This window comes from Heptranchias perlo, chromosome 25, assembly GCF_035084215.1.
Source record: "Heptranchias perlo isolate sHepPer1 chromosome 25, sHepPer1.hap1, whole genome shotgun sequence".
NCBI lineage: Eukaryota > Metazoa > Chordata > Chondrichthyes > Hexanchiformes > Hexanchidae > Heptranchias > Heptranchias perlo.
This window is the reverse complement of record NC_090349.1, coordinates 42,478,142-42,502,086: the sequence shown is the minus strand read 5'-3', so window position 1 is coordinate 42,502,086 and position 23,945 is coordinate 42,478,142. Positions and strand designations below refer to the sequence as shown.

At 39.3% G+C, this 23,945-nt stretch overlaps 1 protein-coding gene across 20 annotated transcripts in view; it reads left to right on the top strand.

Annotated features, from left to right (window-relative positions):
• The window catches only part of fbrsl1 (fibrosin-like 1), a 744,900-nt gene that overhangs the window by 656,847 nt on the left and 64,108 nt on the right, over nt 1-23,945 (top strand). For all 20 annotated transcript variants that reach the window (XM_068006148.1, XM_068006144.1, XM_068006153.1 and 17 more), the window contains one exon: nt 7,593-7,641. In XM_068006148.1, coding sequence (XP_067862249.1) covers nt 7,593-7,641 — 49 coding nt within the window. The remainder of the gene's footprint in view (nt 1-7,592; nt 7,642-23,945) is intronic.

Sequence of the window (23,945 nt, the reverse complement as noted above, 5' to 3'; positions counted from 1 at the left end):
GTGTGGAAGATACATTCGTCACAGTGTTTTATCCTCCATCATACCTTAGTCTTCAGCAAGAAAAAGTGTAGATACCCCAGTATACCCAAGTATACCCTCAGTTACACATTGCTAAAATATGCGTATACTCTTGCCTCCAAAAATAAAATGTGGTTATCCTCAGTATACCCATCTCTACACCCCTGGGGTAGGGTTTTTGACAGCTGTGTATTTTTATTGTACGTTTGTTAATCTTAGATGAAGTGTTGCCAAACTGCGGATAGCAGAAGTCTAGGAAATGAATGTAGTGTATGCAATGAAGCATTACCTGATGATAAACCTCAAGCACTAGGCGGTAAAGCCTTTCTAAATATCTGGCAGCTGTGGGAGGGCTGAACACAGATCTGTATCTAATTCAGTGGTAACAAAGACCAGGCCTGATCCTCGATGAAGATTAATTCGATCTGCAATTACCTCTTATCTCTATAGTTCAAATGGTATTAGACGACCTCTACCATAACATGACACACTCCTAACATTAAAAGGCATTTTCATTTTATAGGGTGCTGCTTTCTATCAACGTTTTATATAGATTGGTATGTACTAGTTTTAGAGTAGCACACTGTGGTCCAGTTATAAGCCGTAGATTTTCTGTCACTACCTCAAAAGCCTTTTTCAGTTTACTTTGTACCACTTGTAGTTGTGAGGGAGGTTTGTGTGTTTTGGACCAATCTTTTGGGAAATAGAGTAATATTCCTACAGTGATTTTACACTTGTGGAACCAGAATGGCTCCAAATTCAAATGTAATCCAGTTTCAAACATATAGAATGACTATCTTGATGAAGCCCTGAGCTTTCAAATTCCCCACTTGTGGAACAAACAAAATAGCCTAATGTGAGCTTGTTCTAGTTTGCCGAAAAACTGGATGGATGCCGGTTTCGATTCTGGATGCTGCATCATGTAATGGGTCAGAAACACTTGATTCAAATTTTCATCATTACAATGAATAAATTGTCAGTTGGGTCAAAACTTTGGACAGAATGAATGCATTAGGCCTGGTTGGCAGGTGCATCAGTGTTTTACTTTCATATTTGATTTGGACAAATCAGATTGCATGTAACTTGAAACTTGAAAATTGCAATCACATCATGTGGTGTGGTATGGCTTGGAATTAGATTCAGTGAAGATGACCCAGATTTTCACTTCATACTTTTATTCAATACCCAACAGTGTTTCTCACTTTTTAATGTTTTCTTTCTATAGCTCCAATGCTTGTTGTAATCTCAATTTATCAGGCTGTGGTTATATAAGTGATAGGAGGCTGAGCGTGTACACCTCCAATGACTTTTCTGCTTTCTAATCAGTAAATTTATTCTGTATGTCAATAGGTTTACCTATGGTGTGCACTTCCAGTAAGTGCCACCCTTACTTCCTGTCACATGTTAGCTGTAATACTTGAGATGTCAAACTTTAGTGATCATCTGATTTACGAGAAGTGCGACAGAAATGTTAGAACAGCATTCCCAGATATGGGAGCAGTATTCAACTCTCACATGAATTTGGGCTAAGTTGAGATTTGTTGAGGGGAAAAGTAGTGTTTGACACAAGAGATAGTCAAGCTTCTTGGAAGAAAGATAGCTTTGACAAAGGAGGAGATGCAGGAGTTCCATTTGAAGTCAGAGGAGGTACTGAGGCCAATGATGTTGACTAAGGATGAAAGCTATTGGTTAGATTTGTGAAATGTGAAGATTTTCATTGTCCAATTGAAGGGCATGAAGGAGATCAAGATGTGGCTTTAACCATTTCACTGAGAACTTTGGGTTGTGAGCACTGATGGTCTGTGATCTGGAAGAAATTCTTGCATGTAGACTGGGATCTTCAAAAGAATGAATAGGGTTGAATGATGAGTGGAGGAGGTTATTGAAATGAAGAAGTACGAGTTCAAGGTTTAACCACCGAGAGGAGCACTAACAATTGAAGTGCTGAGAAAGCAGCCATAAGTGGAACTTGCTAGCTGCAGCTCCCAGAAGAGGGAAGTTCATCAATTGTGAGAGGAGAATTATGGCCACAGTCTGCTGCCAGGTTATGCTGACATTAGTCTGAATCCACACTGGCCTGCAGCCAATGTATGAGATGAGCCTTGTTTACACTGGCACTGTGTTTTGCAACATGTAGATCAAATGTGTGGCATTTCGAAGGATCAGGCTTGTGTCTGTTTTGGATCAACCTTCTGAAACACAGTCAAACTATACTTCTATCACAGACTTGCTGAAATGAAAGAACTTTATTCTAGAGACCTTTTTCCACAATCACTTGTGCACTGAATGTTTGCCTGTCTACTTCAAAATGCATGAGTGTTGGCATTTTGCAAGGGTGAGAGTAAACGGTAGTGTGTTCATTTGGATCCAGCTAATTAGATTTGTTTTTACTTTACAGGTATAGCTGAGACTAATATTAATTTGGACTTGACCAATTTTGTTGTCGTGATTCATACTGACGGTGCAAATTAGATTTGGATTTTTTTCAAGATTCTCCCCCTCTGCCTCCCATTTTTTTGCTGCTTTCTTCTCCCTCCTTAGTTGTACATTCCCTGGCCTGACAGTCTGCCCTGCTATTCTCTAATGCCTTTATCTTTTTTTCTCTCCCTCCCTGTCTGCTTTCTATCTCCTTCATCTGCCTTTCACTTCTTTCTTTTCCTTTCTCTCTTGTCGTCCAGATACTGCCTCCAAAGAGTCAGCAGCAGCAGTTTGAAGCGATAAACCACCAGACAAACATTCACTGATTAATCGGTCCTGCGCTGCCCTGATAGGGTGTTAATTTGTAAAGTTAATGGACAGGCAGCCATGATAAGCTGCAGCAGCTGCTTTGTAGCTGCTGGTGTAGCAAGAAGGGAGGGGGGATGGGTTGGATTTGACACCAACTGGCAACAGACTAATATTTTGGTTGTACGCGAAAAATGCTCGTCGTAAAAGTGTTTAATGTGTTTATAACATAAAAGGCAGTGGAACATGTGTTACAATTTGGAACTGGTTCAAGTGTCGGGGGGAGGAGGCGTGTTAGTGATAAAATGTTGCCGTGACTGCAAAATGACATATGTGTATAGAGTGCTGTCTGCTGCCAGCATAATTTTACTCCTCCCTTGCCAAGCCTTCCCTTCTGTGCTGTTACACTGATATATGCAGGCACCTTGCATGGCGAGCAATCCTAGTTATGACACTGCCAAGAGCCTGTGGCATTTTGTATGGCTGCCAACTCTTAGGTTTATACGGCAGTTTGGTATCTGAATGGAAATGAGGGAAACCGGATCTTTGTATCAGTTCTACATTCTAGGAGGATGTAAAGGAAGGCACTGAATGAAGTGGTAGAGGTTGACTGCTATGGAAAAACAAAGGAGTATCAGGAGATAAAGCACAGGCTCCTTGGGGAGTTTTTAAATTGCACTGAGGCTGCATGCTGAACTCCCTTTTGCTCGGTAGGTTTCTACAACTGTTTTAGCCAGCATAGCTTGAGGGGTTGTGACCTCAAGAGCTTTTAAAGCCCTTTCCTTAGGGGAGCTTTATTGAGCTCAGAGGAAGGTGATTCATAAAGCATAGCTAATGGAGGGAATAGGGAAGAAAAACTCTGCAGCTGATGGCTCTCCAGAGGGAGTCTATGGCTTCAGGCTTAATACGTGGACATACTCAGAGGTCAAGCTTCCTGCAGTTTGTTGGGCAGGGCTTCCATTTCCGGGAGAAAAAGATACTGTAGTAAACATTTATAAACATGGCAATCTCAGCAACATTGACCCAGTAGTACTGCAACCTGTGCACTAACAGACAAATAATTTACCTGCTTCAAATAACAGGACAAATGTATTAAGATACAGGTTTGCAGTGTGTCACAGCTGAACGTTTCGTCCAGAGGAGCTGATCTCTTAACATCAATTTTATGGGGAATGAGGGTGGAGGGAGGAAGAGAAGAATAATAATTAAAATCTATAATTTGTCAACCTGTAAAGGTTCAAAGTGATTTGGTGCAAATGCTCTAGAGTAAAGGACATTTTTCAGTGGTGAAGTTAATTCAGTGTTTTTATCTGAGTATGAGAGAAGTGAGGCAGTTTTAGGTAGAGGATTTAGACTTCTGAAAAAAACCAAGTGCTCCAGAATTCTTATAAGTATTAATTGGTTTAAGACTGAGCCATTATAAAAGCTCATTGCTTTTTTTTGCTTAGAATTTAGTTCAGCCCCTTAATCTGCTGCCTGCCCACTTTGAAGGAGTGAGGAAGGCTTTACAATTACAAGGAAGGTCTGATTTCTTTGGCAGTTCAAACCTATCTTGTATTAAACACATGCTATTTTTCCACTAATTGTTATGTACTTTTATTACATGTTTTGAAGGAAACAGCAAGTTATGCATTGGTATCTACTATAAAATGTGTTCCAAATTATGTACTGTTTTGCAGTGCTGTTTAATTTTGAACTTAATTTATTTTGGTAAAAATAACTGCTCATCAGAAGAGCAGAAGACTGCCATGCAAGGAATGACCAGAATCTTAATGTCTGTAATCCTGATTTAACATGGTTGAGTGTACAATCTGGGGAAGCAATTATGTATTTCATAGGAGTTTACACCAAAATAGTGTACAGTTAATAGAAATGAATCCAGTATGTTCAGGAAGGAAATGGTTTTGCTTTTTCAAATTGTATGCACTTACGAGAATTATACACCATGGGCAAAGGCTCACAGCAAACAAAATCCACAGGATCGGTGGGAGACCGAGATAAAATATTTAGCTTGTTGGTGCTTCTGTTCATCATCCTTTCAGACATTCACATAAAAAAAACTATTTGTCATTCTGTGTAACCCTGTGAGTACTGTAGGTATTTCATTTGATAGCTGAACACAGAATAATAGATACTTGGGAGTAGTTACCGGTCCAGATGACATAAATCATTGAGAGCAAACATAAAACTTTATCTGATGCTGAAATGAGGTTTCAGCGTTAAAATCTCTCCCTTGTATACTCTACTCTATGGGACTGTTCCATCCATTAACTCTATTTTAGCAGTGGTAGTCTGTGGCCAGTGGACTCCATGTATTCAATGCCTGATGAAATCCACATGGGAATGGATATGGTTGTGACTTTATTACTGTAACTTCACTACCAGTCCATGGTTAGTAGCCATGAAAAACTATAAATCTTTTGAGTATAATATGCCAATATTTAAAGTATGCACGCACGCACACTCACACACACTCACACACACATCCATTATTTTTAGGGGAAAATGAATTTTATATATGAAGATTTAGCATAGGTTGGTACACTATACTACATTTCCTACATTTGTCTAAATATAGTTTTTAATCATAGATCCTTTTTGCTGCAGTGACAACGCTCGTAAGAGCCTTGATTACTTAGAATACAACTGGAGAATTAATTTCTGAGACAAACATAATCATGTGGATCATTGCAGACCTCTACTGGGGTTTGATATACCCCCTGAATAATTGAAATTAGTTTATAAAAATGTTTTGATTATTATATTTCAAATTCATTATTTTCCTCAATTCTTAACATTGCCAGTCTGTTTACTGCAATGAAAAATGTACATGAACACATGAAATGTACATACATGTGAGGTACTCCACCTTCCCCCTCCCCAGCCATTGTTATAATGTGTTTATATGTGCAGTAAGCTGGTTACAGGTGCCATGCGTGTAGTACACGTGTGCATAATCACCAATTTTCATGACCTAAAGCTGGGCCTTGCAACTGATTTTGATGTATGCAGTTGAAGGTCTGACTTCTCAGCGCAGGGAATGCTGAGATATGTGACTGTTTGCAATACAGGTTTGAAATGGCCATAGGAACATTTAGACCAGCAGTTAATAAAGTGACAAAAGTGCAATTGATGCAGCGTCTCAGCTACTAGAACTTAGAACTACAGTATAAGGAGATCATCCCCTATAAACCTACTAAGCAGGTTGGAATTAAATTGTGCAATGCTGTAATTGTACCGTATTCTGCCTGCTGCTACTGTAAATGGTTTAACCCTTCGATCAGGAGGTGGTCATTAACATTGCTCTGCTGGATCAAACGAGTAACCATATCGGTGAGGCCTGAGAGCAGTGTTAGGATAGCTGATCAACTTTTTGATGCACTGCACTTGAACAATTAAGAAATTATGTAAATATTTAACTGACTACAAAGATTTTGTTTAAAGCTTCTGTATGGTTTGTAGAACATTGAGGCGATTAAGGGAAATTTGGTAGATTTCTGGTCTGTAGACCACTCTTCTTCACACTGTTAATATTTAGCCATTCTTCATTGTCTAATTGCAGATTGCTAGAAGGTTCCAACTGACGCAGAAGTGCTAGTGTTTTTATTTGGGTATTTCACTATTATTTAACAATAAACTACCATAATTTCTTTTAGGAATGATATTTCTTCTATTTTATATACACTAAATGCCCAGATTGCCAATTGTATAGATTCATTAAAACTAACGAGATAGCTATGCAGTCCTAAATAAGCTTTCTGGGAGTCATGGTGTTTATACCTCCTTAAAATAGATTGTGCCGATAAAGAGCCTCGGAGGCAAGTTATACTTTATGCCTAAATTAGAGGGCAGCAGCTTTTAATGTCCCGAGCCTTTTTAACACATCAGTTAATCCTTTTTTCTGCCGCTTCTCATTGGCATTAAGCAAATAATGTGTAGCTGCTTATATTAGCCGGGTTGCTTGAGAATCCCATAACCACAGATGGTTTTCATTGAAAATCAATTTTGAGTACAAAAGGCTTACTGAACCTGACAAGTCAGGTTTAGGACTGGTGGGAAGTCTTGGCATGTGAAACTTGAAGGAAGTTCAATCCCCTTGCGCCAAGGGGAGACTAGATCAAAGTGACGGGGTTAATTGACGAAATGGCACTCTCAAAGTAAGCCAGGTCTGAGGGGATCAAAGAAATTTTCTGGAACTTTGCAGGCTACTGCGTCAGTTCCGTCCGGGCGTACGCTAGATAGGCTGTTTTTTTTCCTCCTTTTTCAAAAGGTTTACAAAAATAGTTTCTACATCATCCAGAGTTTAGCTGCTGCTAATTCAAGTTTTCAGTCATAGTAAACAATTGTCAATGAGAATGTTTGCAAAATGAATGTAAATTGCATGATCTGCATTGTAAAAGATCATGGCTATATTGTCAGTTTTTGCTTGTGTTTGATGGCCTGTGGGGTGCTTTCTACTCAACAGTCTGTCTACACTACGAAGACATGTTTGTCAAAGAGCTGGAACTTGTATTGAGCCAGATTCTCTCCTTTTCCTTACCATATTTTGTTTATACACATAGAACTGTTGTGTAAGAGCATTTTTGTTTCAAGAGCCCTTGAACTGCTGGCTCTTGGTTGTGACCACAACTGTTTTTTCACTACAATTGGATTGGCAGGCTATTCATTTTCCGTTTACACCAAGGCAAATGGATAATTCTATCGACTTTATGCTTTTTTAAAAAAAATAAGTATTTTGTTAGTGATTCTGTGGCCTTCGATGGCAAAACACTTCCCTCTACTGGGGTTTTAAAGTAATGCGTTGGTTATAAATCTCGAACCTTAACATATCTTCTCTGCTTTTTCCACAGGCATCAGATGTAGGCTCGGAAAAACTTTTCTCACCTGCACCAAGTAAAGGTATGTTTATCAGCTCATTCAGAGCACAATTTCAATTCTTGAGAACACTCAAAAATTCAACGGTGTTTTTATTATTCAATGAGCTGAAGTCTCAAGTAGCATTTTCTAAACTGGTTTGTTTTGCATCTGCTTTAGGATTTAAATCACTGCACTTAATTGAAGGGATACTTAAAGTTAACAGTGGGAATTAGCAAATTACCTGGTGTACTTTCGAAGTCGTTCTGTAAAACCTTATTGCTAGTTCAGTAAATACTTCTCAGATACTGTGTAACTTTATAATCTGAATTTATAAAGACATTAATTTTTTTTCTTACCTGAATCTTAAGATCACTTTCACTTCCAGAATGCGATTCATTTTATAATCTGGCTCAGCTTGATATTTGGCATTGTTCACGTGTGATGCACAATATGAGCATTATGATGTATTTATTGAAAACCTGCTGAGGTGACTCTTTTGTTTAACCCCCCTCTTCTGTTTCTGTTTCTGTCTTCGCCCTCGAACTGCCTCGGAATTACTCTAAATGTTGGAATGCTTACAATGATGTCTAATTAATGTGCCATTTCTATTGTGAACTGTATTGTGAACTCTGAAGTGCTAGATTGTATAAATGCGGAGATTAGACAAGCGTGTAAGAAAGGCATAGTGGGGGACTTTAACCTTCACGTAGATTGGGAAAAGCAGACTAGCAATTGTCAGAAAAGTAGTGAATTTCTTGAGTGTGTTCAGGATAGTTTTCTACAGCAGTATGTCCTGGAGGCAACAAGGGGGCAAGCCATACTAGATTTAGTAATGAGTAATGAACCAGATTTAGTTAATGGCTTAACTGTACACGAACATCTATCCAATAGCGATCATAACATGATCGAGTTCAATGTAGTGTTTGAAAGGGAAAAAAGTGAGTCAGCTGCTAAGATTCTAGACTTGGGTAAGGCCGACTTCAATAGGATGAGACAGAGACTGTCCACAGTAAACTGGGCAAATCTGTTAATGAGTAAAACGACTGATGATCAGTGGGAAATGTTTAAAGAAACATTTAACGTGGTACAGAATCGGTTTATACCCCTGAGGGGCAAGAACTCTACTTGCCAAAAAAACAGCCATGGACAACTAAAGAGGTAAGGGACAGTATAAAGACATAAGGAAAGGGCATACAAAAAGGCAAAAAATAGCACCGATCCTGGCGAATGGGAAAGATACAAAGATCAACAAAGGGTCACAAAACAGATAGTAAGAGCTACAAAAAGAGAGTATGAAAAGAAACTTGCAAGGGATATCAAAACCAATATGAAGAACTTTTATAGTTACATTAGGAAAAAGAGGGTGGTCATGAGCAGTGTTGGCCCCTTAAAAACTGAAAGTGGGGATATTGTCATTGACCATGGGGAAATGGTGGACATGTTGAACGGTTACTTTGCGTCAGTATTTACAGTAGAAAAAGAGGATAGCATGCTGGAAATCCCAAGAAAATTAATATTGAATCGGGGACAGGGACTCAATAACTTTAATATAAGTAAAGCAACAGTAATGAAGAAAATAATAGCACTAAAGAGTGATAAATCCCCAGGACCAGATGGTTTCCATCCCAGGGTTTTAAAGGAAGTAGGTGAGCACATTGCAGATGCCCTAACTATAATCTTTCATGATGTGGAGATGCCGGTGATGGACTGGGGTTAACAATTGTAAACAATTTTACAACACCAAGTTATAGTCCAACGATTTTATTTTTAATCCCACAAGCTTTCGGGGGCTTTCCCCTTCCTCAGGCGGTGTGGAAATTCCACACCGCCTGAGGAAGGGGAAAGCCCCCGAAAGCTTGTGGGATTAAAAATAAAATCGTTGGACTATAACTTGGTGTTGTAAAATTGTTTACAATTATAATCTTTCAAAGTTCTCTAGATTCAGGAACTGTCCATCTGGATTGGAAAATTGCACATGTCACTCTGCTTTTTAAGAAAAGAGAGGGAGGGAAACTAGGGAATTATAGATCAGTTAGCCTAACATCTGTTGTGGGGAAAATGCTGGAGTCTATAATTAAGGATAGGGTGACTGAACACCTCGAGAATTTTCAGTCAATCAGAGAGAGCCAGCATGGATTTGTGAAAGGTCGTGCCTGACAACCTGATTGAATTTGTTGAAGAGGTGACTAAAGTAGTGGACAGGGGAAATGTCAATGGATGTTGTTTATATGGACTTCCAGAAGGCATTTGATAAGGTCCCACATAAGAGACTGTTAGCTAAGATAGAAGCCCATGGAATCGAGGGAAAAGTACGGACTTGGTTAGGAAGTTGGCTGAGCGAAAGGCGACAGAGAGTAGGGATAATGGGTAGGTACTCACATCGGCAGGATGTGACTAGTGGAGTCCCGCAGGGATCTGTCTTGGGGCCTCAATTATTCACAATATTTATTAACGACTTAGATGAAGGCATAGAAAGTCTCATATCTAAGTTTGCCGATGACACAAAGATTGGTGGCATTGTAAGCAGTGTAGATGAAAACATAAAATTACAAAGCAATATTGATAGATTAGGTGAATGGGCAAAACTGTGGCAAATGGAATTCAATGTAGACAAATGTGAGGTCGTCCACTTTGGATCAAAAAAGGATAGAACAGGGTACTTTCTAAATGGTAAAAAGTTAAAAACAGTGGATGTCCATAGGGACTTAGGGGTTCAGGTACATAGATCATTGAAGTGTCATGAACAGGTGCAGAAAATAATCAATAAGGCTAATGGAATACTGGCCTTTATATCTAGAGGACTGGAGTACAAGGGGGCAGAAGTTATGCTGCAGCTATACAAAACCCTGGTTAGACCGCACCTGAAGTACTGTGAGCAGTTCTGGGCACCGCACCTTCGGAAGGACATATTGGCTTTGGAGGGAGTGCAGCGTAGGTTTACTAGAATGATACCCGGACTTCAAGGGTTAAGTTATGAGGAGAGATTACACAAATCGGGGTTGTATTCTCTGGAGTTTCGAAGGTTAAGGGGTGATCTGATCGAAGTTTATAAGACATTAAGGGGAACGGATAGGGTGGATAGAGAGAAACTATTTCCGCTGGTTGGGGATTTTAGGAGTAGGGGGCACAGTCTAAAAATTGGAGCCAGACCTTTCAGGAGCGAGATTAGAAAACATTTCTACACACAAAGGTTGGTAGAAGTTTGGAACTCTCTTCTGCAAATGGCAATACTAGCTCAATTGCTAAATTTAAATCTGAGATAGATAGCTTTTTGGCTATCAAAGGTAATAAGGGATATGGGCCAAAGGCGGGTATATGGAGTTAGATCACAGATCAGCCATGATCTTATCAAATGGCAGAGCAGGCACGAGGGGCTGAATGGCCTACTCCTGTTCCTATGTATTGAGTTAAGAATGTGCAGGTTCAGCACAGATCCTCTGTGGGCAAGGCTCCACGTCAGGAGCACGTTCTTAGAATCTACCTGAATAAGTTTGTTCCTTGCTACGTTTTCTCTCATCCTAAAGTGAAGTTGCCCATCGATTTTAGGCAAAATACAAACGCAGCAATCTGGAGTATACTCGAGTAACATCTGTATTTGGTACATCTGTTAATATCTGCTTACTTTTGCAAGATAAATTTTTAATTCCACAGAACTTGAAATGATCAGATCTTACAGTAACTTTGACTGGAAAATTAGGTAGCTGATTATGTCAGAAGCTTACCACCTGCACTGCCTGGTAGATACTTATACTGATTGAATTCGAACGCAATACTGTAAATGTCATGCTGCTTAGAAATATTGGATCTGTTTTTATGACTAATTTTTAATGTGGTGCCAAGAATTCAAAACAAGGTTTTAATTAAATGGTTAGACAGCTGCAATTAGGAGTCCACGTTGTGTAGGTGGGTACATTTATAAGTAGACTTGGTTTAATTATGGGATCAAGTATACCATTGGTGACTGTGCCTTCAGCTGCCTAGGACCTAAGCTCTGGAGTTCCCTCCCTAAACCTCTCCGCCTGCCTCTCCTTTTAAGACGCTCCTTAAAACTTACCTCTTTGACCAAGCTTTTTGTCACCTGTCCCAATATCTCCTTGTGTAGCTCTGTGCCAAATTTTGTTTGATAGCGATCATGTGAAGCGCCTTGGGACGTTTTACCATGTTAAAGACGCTGTATACAGTAAATGCAAGTTGTTATTGTTTAACTGGTGATGTTTGTAGCTTCTGGTATTTCAAGAAATCTTTAGTCTGCCTTTTACACGGTCCAAATTTATTGTGCCTTTTGATTATAACATTCTTAAGGACAACATTAACACTTGTACTGTAAAACATTCTTAATTAAATTTAATGAAGATGAACCATAACTTTGTGGTTTGTCCTTTGTACATAAAATTGCTTGGCTACAAACATTGTTTTTCAAAGTAAGGGGCTACAAAACTCCTGTCGGGCCTTTGGTCTCTTTTCCCTCCCCACAGTGATTAGTTCTAATGTAACAAATTCCTGTCGTTGCACATACAAATAGTCAATGTAGAACATAACTGATTTGCTCAATCTTCAGTGTATGTTGCACAGACCAAATGCCCTACAGGAGCATGAAATGTATTAATAAGAAATGATCCTGTGGAAAGCCCATTTATTTGAAGTGGGACCATTTCTGAAGTGATGAGTGAGGCAGTTTAGCTTACAGCTGGGAACAATTAAGGTGTAAGTTTCTGAAAAGTGCTTCTATTTCACAAATATCTTTTGTCGGCTGCATTGTTCTGACATCTTGTATCCAACTGCTTCTCTTCCATTTCCTATCTCCTTTTCCCATTTCCTGTTTATATTTTCTCCCATTCTCTTGGGTCTTTACCCTCCCCAGGCCAAACACCATTCCTTTTCCAAGAGGGTAGGGATGGTAACCTTGATAAGTACATGAGGGAGAAAGGAATAAAAGGATATGTTAGGGTGAGATGAAGTAAGGTGGGAGAGGCTCATGTGGAGCATAAAAACTGGCATAGACCTATTGGGCCGAATGACCTGTTTCTGTGCTGTGAAATTCTATGTTAACCAAGCCTGCTCCAAAAGTGCTTTTTGAACAGATTGCTCGGAAATATGTGAGTGTGCAATGGGTGACATGCCTGCTGCTAATTTTTTTATTTGGCTTCCTTTCTATAGTAACATATTTAGCTTTGCCTTGCTTTCTGTTGCCACTTCCATAGAATATCACAGCTAAAATCAGTAACTCACCGTGCAATGCATGAGTGCGCTAGCCACACCAGTAACTGCTGCCTCGTCCCAGATTAGCTCTCTGTAGAGCAAGCCCATAGCTGAACCTTCTGCAAACTTGTATTTGGGGTAGAAATAACCAGAAATATTTGTATTTATAGAGTGCCTTTGTAGGTCTCAGCGCAACATGTCAAAGCGCTTCAAATAAATTACTTTTGAAATGGAACCACCATTACGTAGGCAAATATGGCTGCCAATTTGCACACAGCAAGATCACAGAAATGACCATGAATGTCGTGCACACCAGATATGTACAGTAAGCCACATAAGTAGTGGAAAGCAACCTCCCTTAGAATATATTCCTGATTTTCTCCCCTGAAGTTATATTTGGAAACATAATTGGATAATTCATTTTAGAATTTAAGATGGTTAAAGTTTTTTTAAAACTTTGTATAACTGGCCAAAGTATGGTTTCCATTTGTCACCCGCGATGCTGCTTTTTTAAAATTAATAAAATGTGGCTTTTTTTTCTAAACTTGGTTTTCCTTTGTGTCCAAAATCAAATTCTCTCCATATACGTCAGCAGAATGCTGCAGTCTTTGTGGGGGTCCCTGCAGTTTCTTTTGAAAGGTTGGTTTTAGTTCTGCCTTGTTAGCTATTTAAGCAAGTAAATTGAGATTTCTGCAGCTTTGTCTTATGACTACAATTCAATGAATCTTCGTTCTCATTAATTCTCTCCCTCTACAATCCAAGTTATTTTAATGTTAAATCGGGAAATGGTTCATGAGCAATGTGGTTGTATCGGTATAAACAAAGGTCACAGTTATGTGTTTTTGAATGGTGCTGATTTTAGAAAAAAATCTGCCTGTTGTACAATTCAGTGTATAATTGCTATTCCTTTTAGGATTTTATATAAATCAGGCTGATGTATCATATTTAAAATGGGCATTAAATACTAATTTGGGCATCAGATTTTAAGCTATGTGGTTTTGCAAACAGTCTCCCTTTAATCCTGGTAATGGTGTTGAGCTTTTGCTTTTTCTGCTCTTAGCAAGAGTGTACCCACTACTGTTGAAAGGTTTATGATGAAAATGAATCACGTATATATCATTAACGACTAGCGGATAAATATGACACAGCCCTTCCTGGCTTTGCTGACCTATAGTCTAAATGGGAGGTTTCTAACAGCTGACTGACGGACAAAAACTAGAGTCTTGACCCAGACTGGTAACAGGTCTATGTTTGTTGGTAAAGGAAGCTGTTTGTTTTAAAAAAAACGCAGTTGTGGTCTTGGTAGGGGTAGTGCATTCCAGATTTTTTTTAGACTCATGCTGCAGTCTCTATTCAAGTCACTATACAATAGTCTACTGTTTAAAGAGCCTGATTCTTGTTATGAAAACCAGTCGTAAAACATATTGCTGGCTTAATTATTTTGGAATGGTCTTCAAGGCCTTGTGGGTTCTGGTTGGTTTTACTCTTCCTGCTCTGTTAACAGAATGTGCTGGCTTGTCATGGAAGACATGTCGCTTGTAGGAATGTAGACCACCAGAGGGTATTTTCTTTTTGTCCCATAACCGAGCTCTGTTTTCCTCCTTTGGGACACTTCTAAAGCCTTTTCAAATCATGAAATGTGTAGCCTGAAGGGAGAAGTGGTCAGGCTTCACCATAATCATAAGAGCTTTGTGTAAGGATCTGTGGAAAGTCAGTTAAAAGAACGGGGTGTTGGCCCCCAAGCCTAACTTTGCAAATTTTAATGGAAACACTTTACCCCATGGCAGCAGATGAGTTTACTGTTGTTAAGTCAACTGTTTCAGACTTTTTCCTACTCAGCTACTCAATCTAAATACAGATAGTGTGTGGGGCTAAATATCATGATCAAAAGTTTCCAAAAATTAGACACTTCAGACTTGCAGAAGCAAATCTGTATTGGTTCAATAAGTTTATTCTTTCAAAATACTAATGAGTTGGTGTCAGTAAATGGGTTAAACTTATAAGCTGGCTCCTAGCTTGAGCGTGCAAGTTGTTTTTGTGAATAGTGCCTCACAGCTATGATTAATTTTGACCCGCAGTATTAAGTGCATTTTCAGAAAGTGTATTGAATTGAATGTTTACTGTATCAACTGGAGTAGACCTGGGAAGCTTAGAGGATTATGATGCTTAAACACAGATGGCATTTTAAGCCATTCTTAATTGTTTCCATTAAACCTACCAACCCAACATGTTTTGCTCATACCCTGGGTGGATACAGCAGGTATGACCTTTTGTATTTTCTCCATTTTAATGGTGCATTACCACGCATGTCAATGTATTTAAAATTGCTTAAAATGTAAGTTCATTTTGAGAAGATATTTGTAAAGTGATTTTATTTCTAACAGTAACTGGAGCAGAAGTTTCATAAGAATTTTTTCTTTTTTTTTTACGAAAAGCTCTTCTATTTGCCTCTCCCGCTCTTTTTAGTAAAGAGTGGAAAGGAAATTGGAGGCCTGAATCTATCACTCCTTGCTACCCAAAAACTTTCAAACTTCATAGTTACACAGTGTGCTATTACTGGAAATCAAACATAGTCTTAGTTCAAGATCAAGGTGGTGTCAGTGGGTTAGATGTGGAGAAGTTTTTTTGTCCATTTAATACAAAACAGGAATAAACTAAGTAAACTATGAACTAAATACAATTTAGGAGTAACTGCTCTGTGCTTAATCTAAAACACAACAGCCATTTATCAGTGCTGACTCGATTGAAACATTCAAAAAGGAAATGGACAAATATATTAAGTTCGGGGTGGGGGGACTGAGATGAAAGTGGTCTGGGTGGGTCCTGTGTGTAGGTCTAAATGATAGGATGAGTCAGATGGGCTGAGTGGCATTTCTTCTTCCCACCAGTGCTGTGTTAAAGATAAACCACGTTTTGTATTCATACATCTGTAATAATTGCTTTAAAATATTCCCAAGCCCGTCTGGAACAATGTCAACAGAAATTAAGTACTCCAGAGGGAAATGGGTTGATAGATTTGTACGTGAACATTCAGTTTCTTCCACCAACCTCTTGCAGTGCATGTACTTTGTTGATGTGCTCATTCAGGTATCTTGTGTGGGTGTCCGGGGAATTAGGCATGTTGAAACTGACAACCAGAGAAGTAAATGAAATTGGATGAACTATCTGAAAGCATTGCAGAAGCTTGAAGGTTAAGAAAGTATTCTGTTTTAATTCAAGCAAAATGAATTTTAACCAGATTGATTACTAAACAAGTTTTGAAGGACAACATTAAAGCTATCACTGTAATGCACAAAGTGACAGTCCCTGATTATATAGAGAAATGTTTTGTAGACATTACTAAATGTGATAAAAGCTGCTATTTAGTGAGCAAATGCGCCACGTCATGTGGTACTAACCCACACAAACTGGAAAATCCCAAGTTCAGTTTCTGGTTTATGTTGAGTTGGCTGATCTCAGCACTCCTGGAGTAGTGGCCCCTGCGGGCAACTGCACAGGTGTGGACTTTGGGTTAAGAAAGATTTGGACTCTGCTTTTATGCCCTTCACAGATGAGTAGCCTATTGACATTCTTATTCGGGGTTCACACATGAATGGCCACTTGAGTGAAGCACTGTAAGGCTGCAGGCACCTATGGAGCTGTACCACAGCAAGAGGCGGTGGCTTCAGGAGAGGAGGAGGGGAAAGCTGCAAATTACTCTCCATGCTTAAAAGTGTTAAATTCGTTGGAAACTACCTTCCTGAGTCTTTTAATTCAAACTGCCGAACAACCTTGTCTATTGCCAGTCACCTTTGTGAATTTAAATTTCTCAGCATGAGTGAGATAAGAGGAAAATTATTGGGGAAGATGGTTCATGGTTGTCAAGAAACCACCATGAGGAGTAATACGGAAATAAACGCGTTATTGAATGTAAACACTGAGCATTTCATCGACCATCTATAGAAAGAAACCACTGCAGTACAATGCTGAAGCTTGATTACTGCAGGAAATTTGAGTGCTTCATTTTTTCCTTTTTTTGGTCTCATTTTAAAACTATTGGTCCCTTTGTCCTAGGCATAATGTCCTTTAGTGATCTGTGTTTTAGATATCTGACGTGGAATTTCTCTGCAGTCAACCTCAGCCATGTCATATCCTTTGCATGCATGTTGTCATGCACCAAGGAGGTGGAGAACACACTGATGACATCCATCCTGTCAACCCCACTCCGGGATTGAGCAAATACCAAATTGACCAGAATCTAAGTGGTGACAAACCATTTGATCTTCATTCTTGCTGTTTAATATCTGAATCCCTTAATTAGATTGTTTTGTAATCGCTCCCTGGTATCTGTTGTTGCTGGGGATTGTAGGAGACAAATGACGAGACCCCGCATTAATTCCTAAAGTTGTACATTCTGATGTGTCAGAGGTCAACAGAATAGAACAATCATGAAGTAATATTGAACTGGAATTATGTTTAAATTTAAGTTCTGTAATAGCAGAGGTTTCTTGAAGTTGTAGATTGTTTCCATCAATGTTGGAGAGAGTACTACAGGAGATAGCTAATGCTTGTAGGAAGTGGCGATAGCCAGGTGAAGGACTGAACTGCGTTCTGACTCACATATACCTGGTATCTCCTATGTTTTGACCCCAGGCTCTGTACTTAGCATGGGCAGTGGTAGGGATGCTGCAATTGCCTTCAGTTCCTCCCCCTCCCCCGTGGTTAGGGAGGGGAAGGTCAGCTGAGGGCTTACACTCCCCATCGCTATTCAGCGGCCCTTGCTGGGATTGTGAATGTGTCGGTGTCAAACAAGGATAAAATTGACCTTGGTGGTGATGCCTCCTGCAATAAACTAGCCTGCCAACACTCACTGTCAAGATTCACAAGTGAATAATGGCCAATAAGGCAAGGTGCCAGAGGGTGCCTGTGCCTATGGAATGAAACCCCAACAAGGAGTCAATGCCCTGAGTAGAAGAACAAATTCGTGATAGAGGGGAATACTGAGCTGCATACAAGTCAATTGTTGAAGGAAAAGTGGCGGCAATTTCCTTTGCTGAAATTCTATTTGCCCCACCCCCACTCTTAAGTGTCTGGCTTCTGCTCAGAGATTGGCAACACCACATATGGGAACTCATGTCCCACCATCCTGCCATTGTACATTGATGCTCCTAAGGGGGTTGTGCCTTCATTGGAGCATTGCTAGAATTCTCCATTGGTGTCATTTACCACAAATCTCTCTACTTCCAGGTGAAATAGAGAGGGACATTTAAGTTGGAAAAACAAACCGTAAACTACTTTTGCCTGTAAATTTAATGTGGCTATTTGAGAATAAAACAAGTCTGGACATAATTAATTTAGGTGTATCACTCAGCAGTGATCTTGTGTAATTGCTGTTGATAGTGACGTCTATGGAGTGCATGAGGTACTGAGAATTATGGAGTGCGTGGGTGCACTTATTTTAAAATCCCCTTGTCCTACAACATTACTGCTGAGCACATTCAAAACCAAATGAAATAAATGACCCACCAGGGAACGTATAACTGTACTATGAGAAACCAAAAGCATCAATGAGAAACTATTGTGGCTCGTAGCATTAGCATTTCATTACATTTCTAAGTGCGAGCTACATACTTTGAAATTCACACCTAGTTTTAAATATTTGGTTTACCGGAGATGTCAAGCTTTCTATTTCATTCTGCTGTTTTCTAACTTGTTTGCAACAGAAGTCCATTTTACCATGCAGACCTAGCCACTTACATATTGTTGAGAGCTCTGTGCTGCCAATTTCAATTGCTGATCTGAGTCAGAAAAATAAAACACTAATTACATAAAAATAATATTTAGCTCAAAAATAAAATTTCTGGCATTAAAAATAATAAACAAAATGAGTATTAATCCTGCATCTCCAACCATTCTGTTAGGTGTCTCATTGACCAGAATCTTGTGGTGAGCAGCCTGTGGTGATGTCCTATTCACAACTTGTAAACCTATCCTGGGATTCACCCTGATGCTGTTTCAATTGACCTATCAGTTCTGTGCTATAAATCCATTGCACCCCCACCTGTGAGAATGTACCTGGAACTTGAGTCCTTTCCAGCTTGTGCCATTCTTATTATGACAGCAGTTGCTCTTTAAACAGACTTTAAAACCACACGAGTCCAAATCTGCAAAATTAGTTTCCTCTGCATCAAAAAATAAATCACAATATTGAAGTGAAATAGTGTAATGCTGTTAAATTATTGGTTTTGACATAAAAATATAACTCGAATCCTGTGACATTTAAACTTAACTATATCTGGCAATACAGTCTTAAAACTGTACTGTGATCTTGGATTATAGCAAGTGCTCATTGATATGAATCAAGGTCTGTTGGGTTTCTTTTTGTGAGGTTTCAGCATGCACATTGCTTGTTTGGAGAATGTTGCACTGGATTACAAAATCTGCCAAATAAAAAGGTCATATTGGAACAGCAGGTCATCTAAGTGGGTGGCCCAGCACATTGGTGTTCCCAACGTGCTCGGCACAGAATGAGAATGCAGGTTCACCCACAGTTCCTACACAACTTGTCTATGCTATCGAGGGAGCCAGAAAACTTAAAGCAGCCATTTCCCCACTAGGGACTGAAAATCAGAGGGGTGAGTTCCAAGTGAGAATATTATTGAGTTCAGATGTAATCATTCTCGCAGTTGAATAATTTACTGCTGCTACTCTGAGAATCATATTCCACATTCGGGAGAAAACTAAAGGGAGCAAATCCAGAGGGGTAGAAAAAGTGCAAAAGGAAAATTTTTTAAACTAACACAACAATCACTATAATATTAGTAAGCAAATTACAAGAAGGATATAAATGTTCCGATCTCAACATTTCCTTTCATTAAGCAATGATGTCAGAAGAGACTGAAGAATGAGAGCATAACTTTCTGTTGTCTGGTCTTTGTGTCTGTAAATGATGTTCAAGTCACACCTGTTGTGTTTACTGTTCCTTGCAATAGGAGTTTTCAAACTTCTCTCTGCCCTGGGACCCCAGTTTCAAAACCTGTGCCTTTCAATTTTTTTTAAGTTGGAAATAAATCACAAGCTGAATATTATAATTTATAATTCTGTCAGTGGATCCCAAGCAAAATATTGATAACTTTAAAATTCCAACAGCTTCAGTCTGTGTTCCTGTTTTGCTGTTGATGGACTCTTCCACTGAGAGTGTGCTCTGTGTTTAATCTCAATCATTCATCCTGCATGAAACATTTCATCTCAGTCATTCACTGAATGCAGTGTTTCATGCAAAATGGGAGAAAATATAAAGTGTAGGTTTTGAACTTTTGAACTTAATTTAAATATGAGATTCTCTAGCTATCAGAATTTGCCAAAGTTTTTGTTGGGTTGGGGATTTACTTAAAATACCGCACTGTGTCTACAATTCCGCCTGACGCTGAGTCCATTGTGACAGCACATCACCAATATGACCTCATTAAGGTAGCCTTAATTGAACCTGACAATTGTCCATTAACAATTTGGTTCCCTTAAACAGCTTTCAGTATTCAGATGAGATGTGAGTTGATTTATTTATCACATTTCTGAAATTGTGTTTTGATGTGTTTTTAAAAAAAAAAATCCAATAGTAGTTGCACAAAATTATATTGAGAGAGGAAAAATATTGTAACCAAATTCTACAGTTCAAAAAAGGTTTTTTTTGACTAGATGTGGGCAACACTGGCAAGCACATTTATTGCCCATTTCTGGTTGCCCCAAGGTCATTGTGGTGGGCTTTCTCCCTGAATGACCCTGCAATTCTCAATGATACCCCCACAGTGGTGGTAGATAGTGGATTCCAGGATTCTGACCAGCCCCGATGAAGGAACAGTGGCATTGTCCAGATCAGGATGGTGTGTGACTTGAAGGTGTTGGTATATTCATGATCTTGATGCGCTTTCCCTTCTTAGTGGTAGATGTCCTGGAGGGGGAGGTGCTGTTAAAGGTCTTTAAAATTATGAAGGGGTTTAATAGGGTAGATGTAGAGAAAATGTTTCCACTTGTGGGGGTGTCCAAAGCTAGGGGTCATAAATATAAGATCGTCACTAATAAATCCAATTAAGGAATTCAGGAGAAACTTCTTTATCCAGAGAGTGGTTGGAATGTGGAATTTGCTACCTCATGTAGTTGAGGTGAATAGCATAGATGCATTTAAGGAGAAGCTAGATAAGTACATGAGGGAGAAAGGAATAGAAGGATATGCTGATAGGGTTAGATGAAGAGGGGAGGGAGGAGCCTCGTGTGGAGCATAAACACCGGCATAGACCAGTTGGGCGAATGGCCTGTTTTTATGCTGTAAATTCTATGTGACATAATCTATGCTGACACTCCAGTGCAGTACTGTACCAAGGGAAGAAAGAGACTTGCATTTATATAGCGCCTTTCACAACCTCAGGATTTCCCAATGCACTTCACAGCCAATGATGTACTTTAAAAGTGTAGGCACTGTTGTATTGTAAGAAACGTGGCAGCCACAAACAACAATGACCAGATAATCTGTTTTAGTGATGTTCGTTGAGGGATAAATATTGGCTAGGACACCGGGGAGAACTCCTCTACTCTTCAAAATAGGACATGGGATCTTTTACATCCACCTGAGAGGGCAGACGGGGCCTTGGTTTAACGTCTCATCCAAAAGACGGCACCTCCGACAGCGCAGCACTCTCTCGGTACTGCACTGGAATGTCAGCCTAGATTTATGTGCTCAAGTCTCTGGAGTGGGACTTGAACCCACAACTTTCTAACTCAGAGAGGCAAGAGTGCTACCACTGAACCACGGCTGACATCTAAGTGAGGAAGTTTGAGGTGCTGTCCTTCAGGTGAATGTTAAGGAGCAGGGAGTTTTCCCAGTGTCGTGGCCAACATTGCTGCCTCAACCAGTATCACCAAAAATATAGATTAATCAGTCTACAATCTTATTGCAGTTTGTGGAATCGTGTTGTGTGCAAAATTGCCGCTGTCTTTGGCTACGTAAGTAACTATATTTCAATGTAAATCATTATATGTAAAGCACTTTGGGACGTTTCTGACCGATGTGGTGAGGCAGTATGTATGTATGGAAGTCTGGAATTTGGTTGGGTTATATTGGCCTCTGCGGTAATTGATCATTAGATGGATCTTTTTTAAATTCAGAGTCTTGAAGAGCCAAAGCCAAATGTGCAGGACACAACCTAGATTGAAAATAGATAACAATAGTGCTGCTTTTAAGAGATTATCTTTGCTAAATGTTTATTCTATATCCGTCAACTTTCTCACCCTTCTTCACCTCTTTTATATGTGGCTCTAGAGCTTAACTGGGTGTGTTCTGTATTTTGATATTTCTAATTTTGTAAAATATTTTGGCAAATGGTGAGGGAAGAGAACTTGAGCCTGGAGCGGGCTTGGCTCTCTGAGATACCTCCTATGCTGTACATGAATGTTGTGATTGGTTGTTTGGCCCTTTAATAGTGCACTGCATCATCCAAAGTAAAATTCCTTCTTCAAAGCGATTTTGCTTTTAAAGAAAATAGTAAGGAGGTAACTTCTTGAAGAATAGAGGAACTCATGGTGATCTCCTCTTTCGAGCAAGGTTACTTTATTTGTTAAATTTAAAATCCATTTCTGATCCCTTGTCTAAAGGCTTGCTTTGGAAAGGCGAGTTGACAAAAAGTCAATACTAAGCTGTCTAAAACTCCGTAAATATCCATTAGGACTTCCCTCTGGACAAAGCAACTGAGCCCCCTTTCTGTACAGAACTGCTAACCTACATAAGATCACATCAGGGACTGACAAGTAATTTGGCAGGTCAAGGTAACTGTTTCAGAGAGTGGAAGGGAACGGTCTCAGGGCCACTCATGTTTCAGTATGGGCAATCAAGGAACCAGATGTTATGTGTGTTTATTGATTGAAAGTGGATATGGTTGCCCTTTCTGCCTGAACTTTGCCTCTCTTGTTATGGGATGCAATTTGCAGTTTCACATTGCCATTCACGGCAGTCTGTTTTAACTCTTTCACTGGAATCCCTTGACCATGGTGAAACTCTTTCCCTTGTAGGTTTGCCAGTGAAAGAGTTCAGATTTAAATTACATTGCAGACTTAAAGGCACCCTGGGAAAAGACTGAGTTTAGGCTGCCCATTTGATTTGTGAGTTGCGTGCTGCCATGGATTCCATAATCGATCTGAATTAGAATCCGTTACAATTCATTTTTGAAGTAATCACTTGCAGAAAAGGTTCTGGTGCCTGTTTTTTTTTCCCTGCACTGAGCTCATTAGGACCTCTGCTCTATACAGAAATGTGATTTTATTTTTAGTCAAATCGAATCATGGTATCTTATTAGCCCATTTTGCTTTCAATTCAAAATACATTATCATTTTGTTACAACCCGAGTTGTGTGATTTAATTTTTTTTGACAAAATGCTTTTTTTCCCCCTTAGTTTTGAGTGCAGTCCTGTAAGTAACCACAAGGTTTACACCTCTAGCAATTTACTATTGTTGGAATGATGTGTAAAATGCAAAATTAAATTTTCTCAGTTCATGGGAACTTTGCGTGCAATTGGCAAGACTGCTGAATGAATTTATTGGATATTTATAGACTGTTATAGCAGAGAAATGAGCCAATCGGCCCATCAAGTTTTTCTGTCCACGAGTCACCTCCCCTTTAATATTCCTCTTTTTCAAGCAACAATCTAATTTTCTTTAAATAATTTTGAACTCATTGTGTTTGTAGCAGAGAATTTCATAATCTAACCAGTCTCTAAAGAATTTTCTTTTTGTGTTTATCTTAAATTTGTGTTGCCTCATGACCTTCTCACTGACCAATGGAAATAATCTATCACTATTTACCGTATCATAATCCTTCATAATGTTGAACTCTCATCAGATCACCTCATAATGTCTCGTCTATGCTGAAAAAAATCCCAAACTTCTCAAGTCTGTCCTCAAAATGATAGCCCCCTCATCCTTTGTGACTTCCCGGTGAATCTACGCTGTACCTATCCATTATTTTCCTGTAATAGGATGCCCAAAGTACAATACAATACCCCAACCACAGCCTAATTAAGGTCTTGTATTAGTTTAATATTACTTCTTTACTTTTATATTCTTTTGCCTCTTGGTACAAAAGCAAGGAGTCGGTTTCCTTTTTGTGGCCTGGTCTACTTGC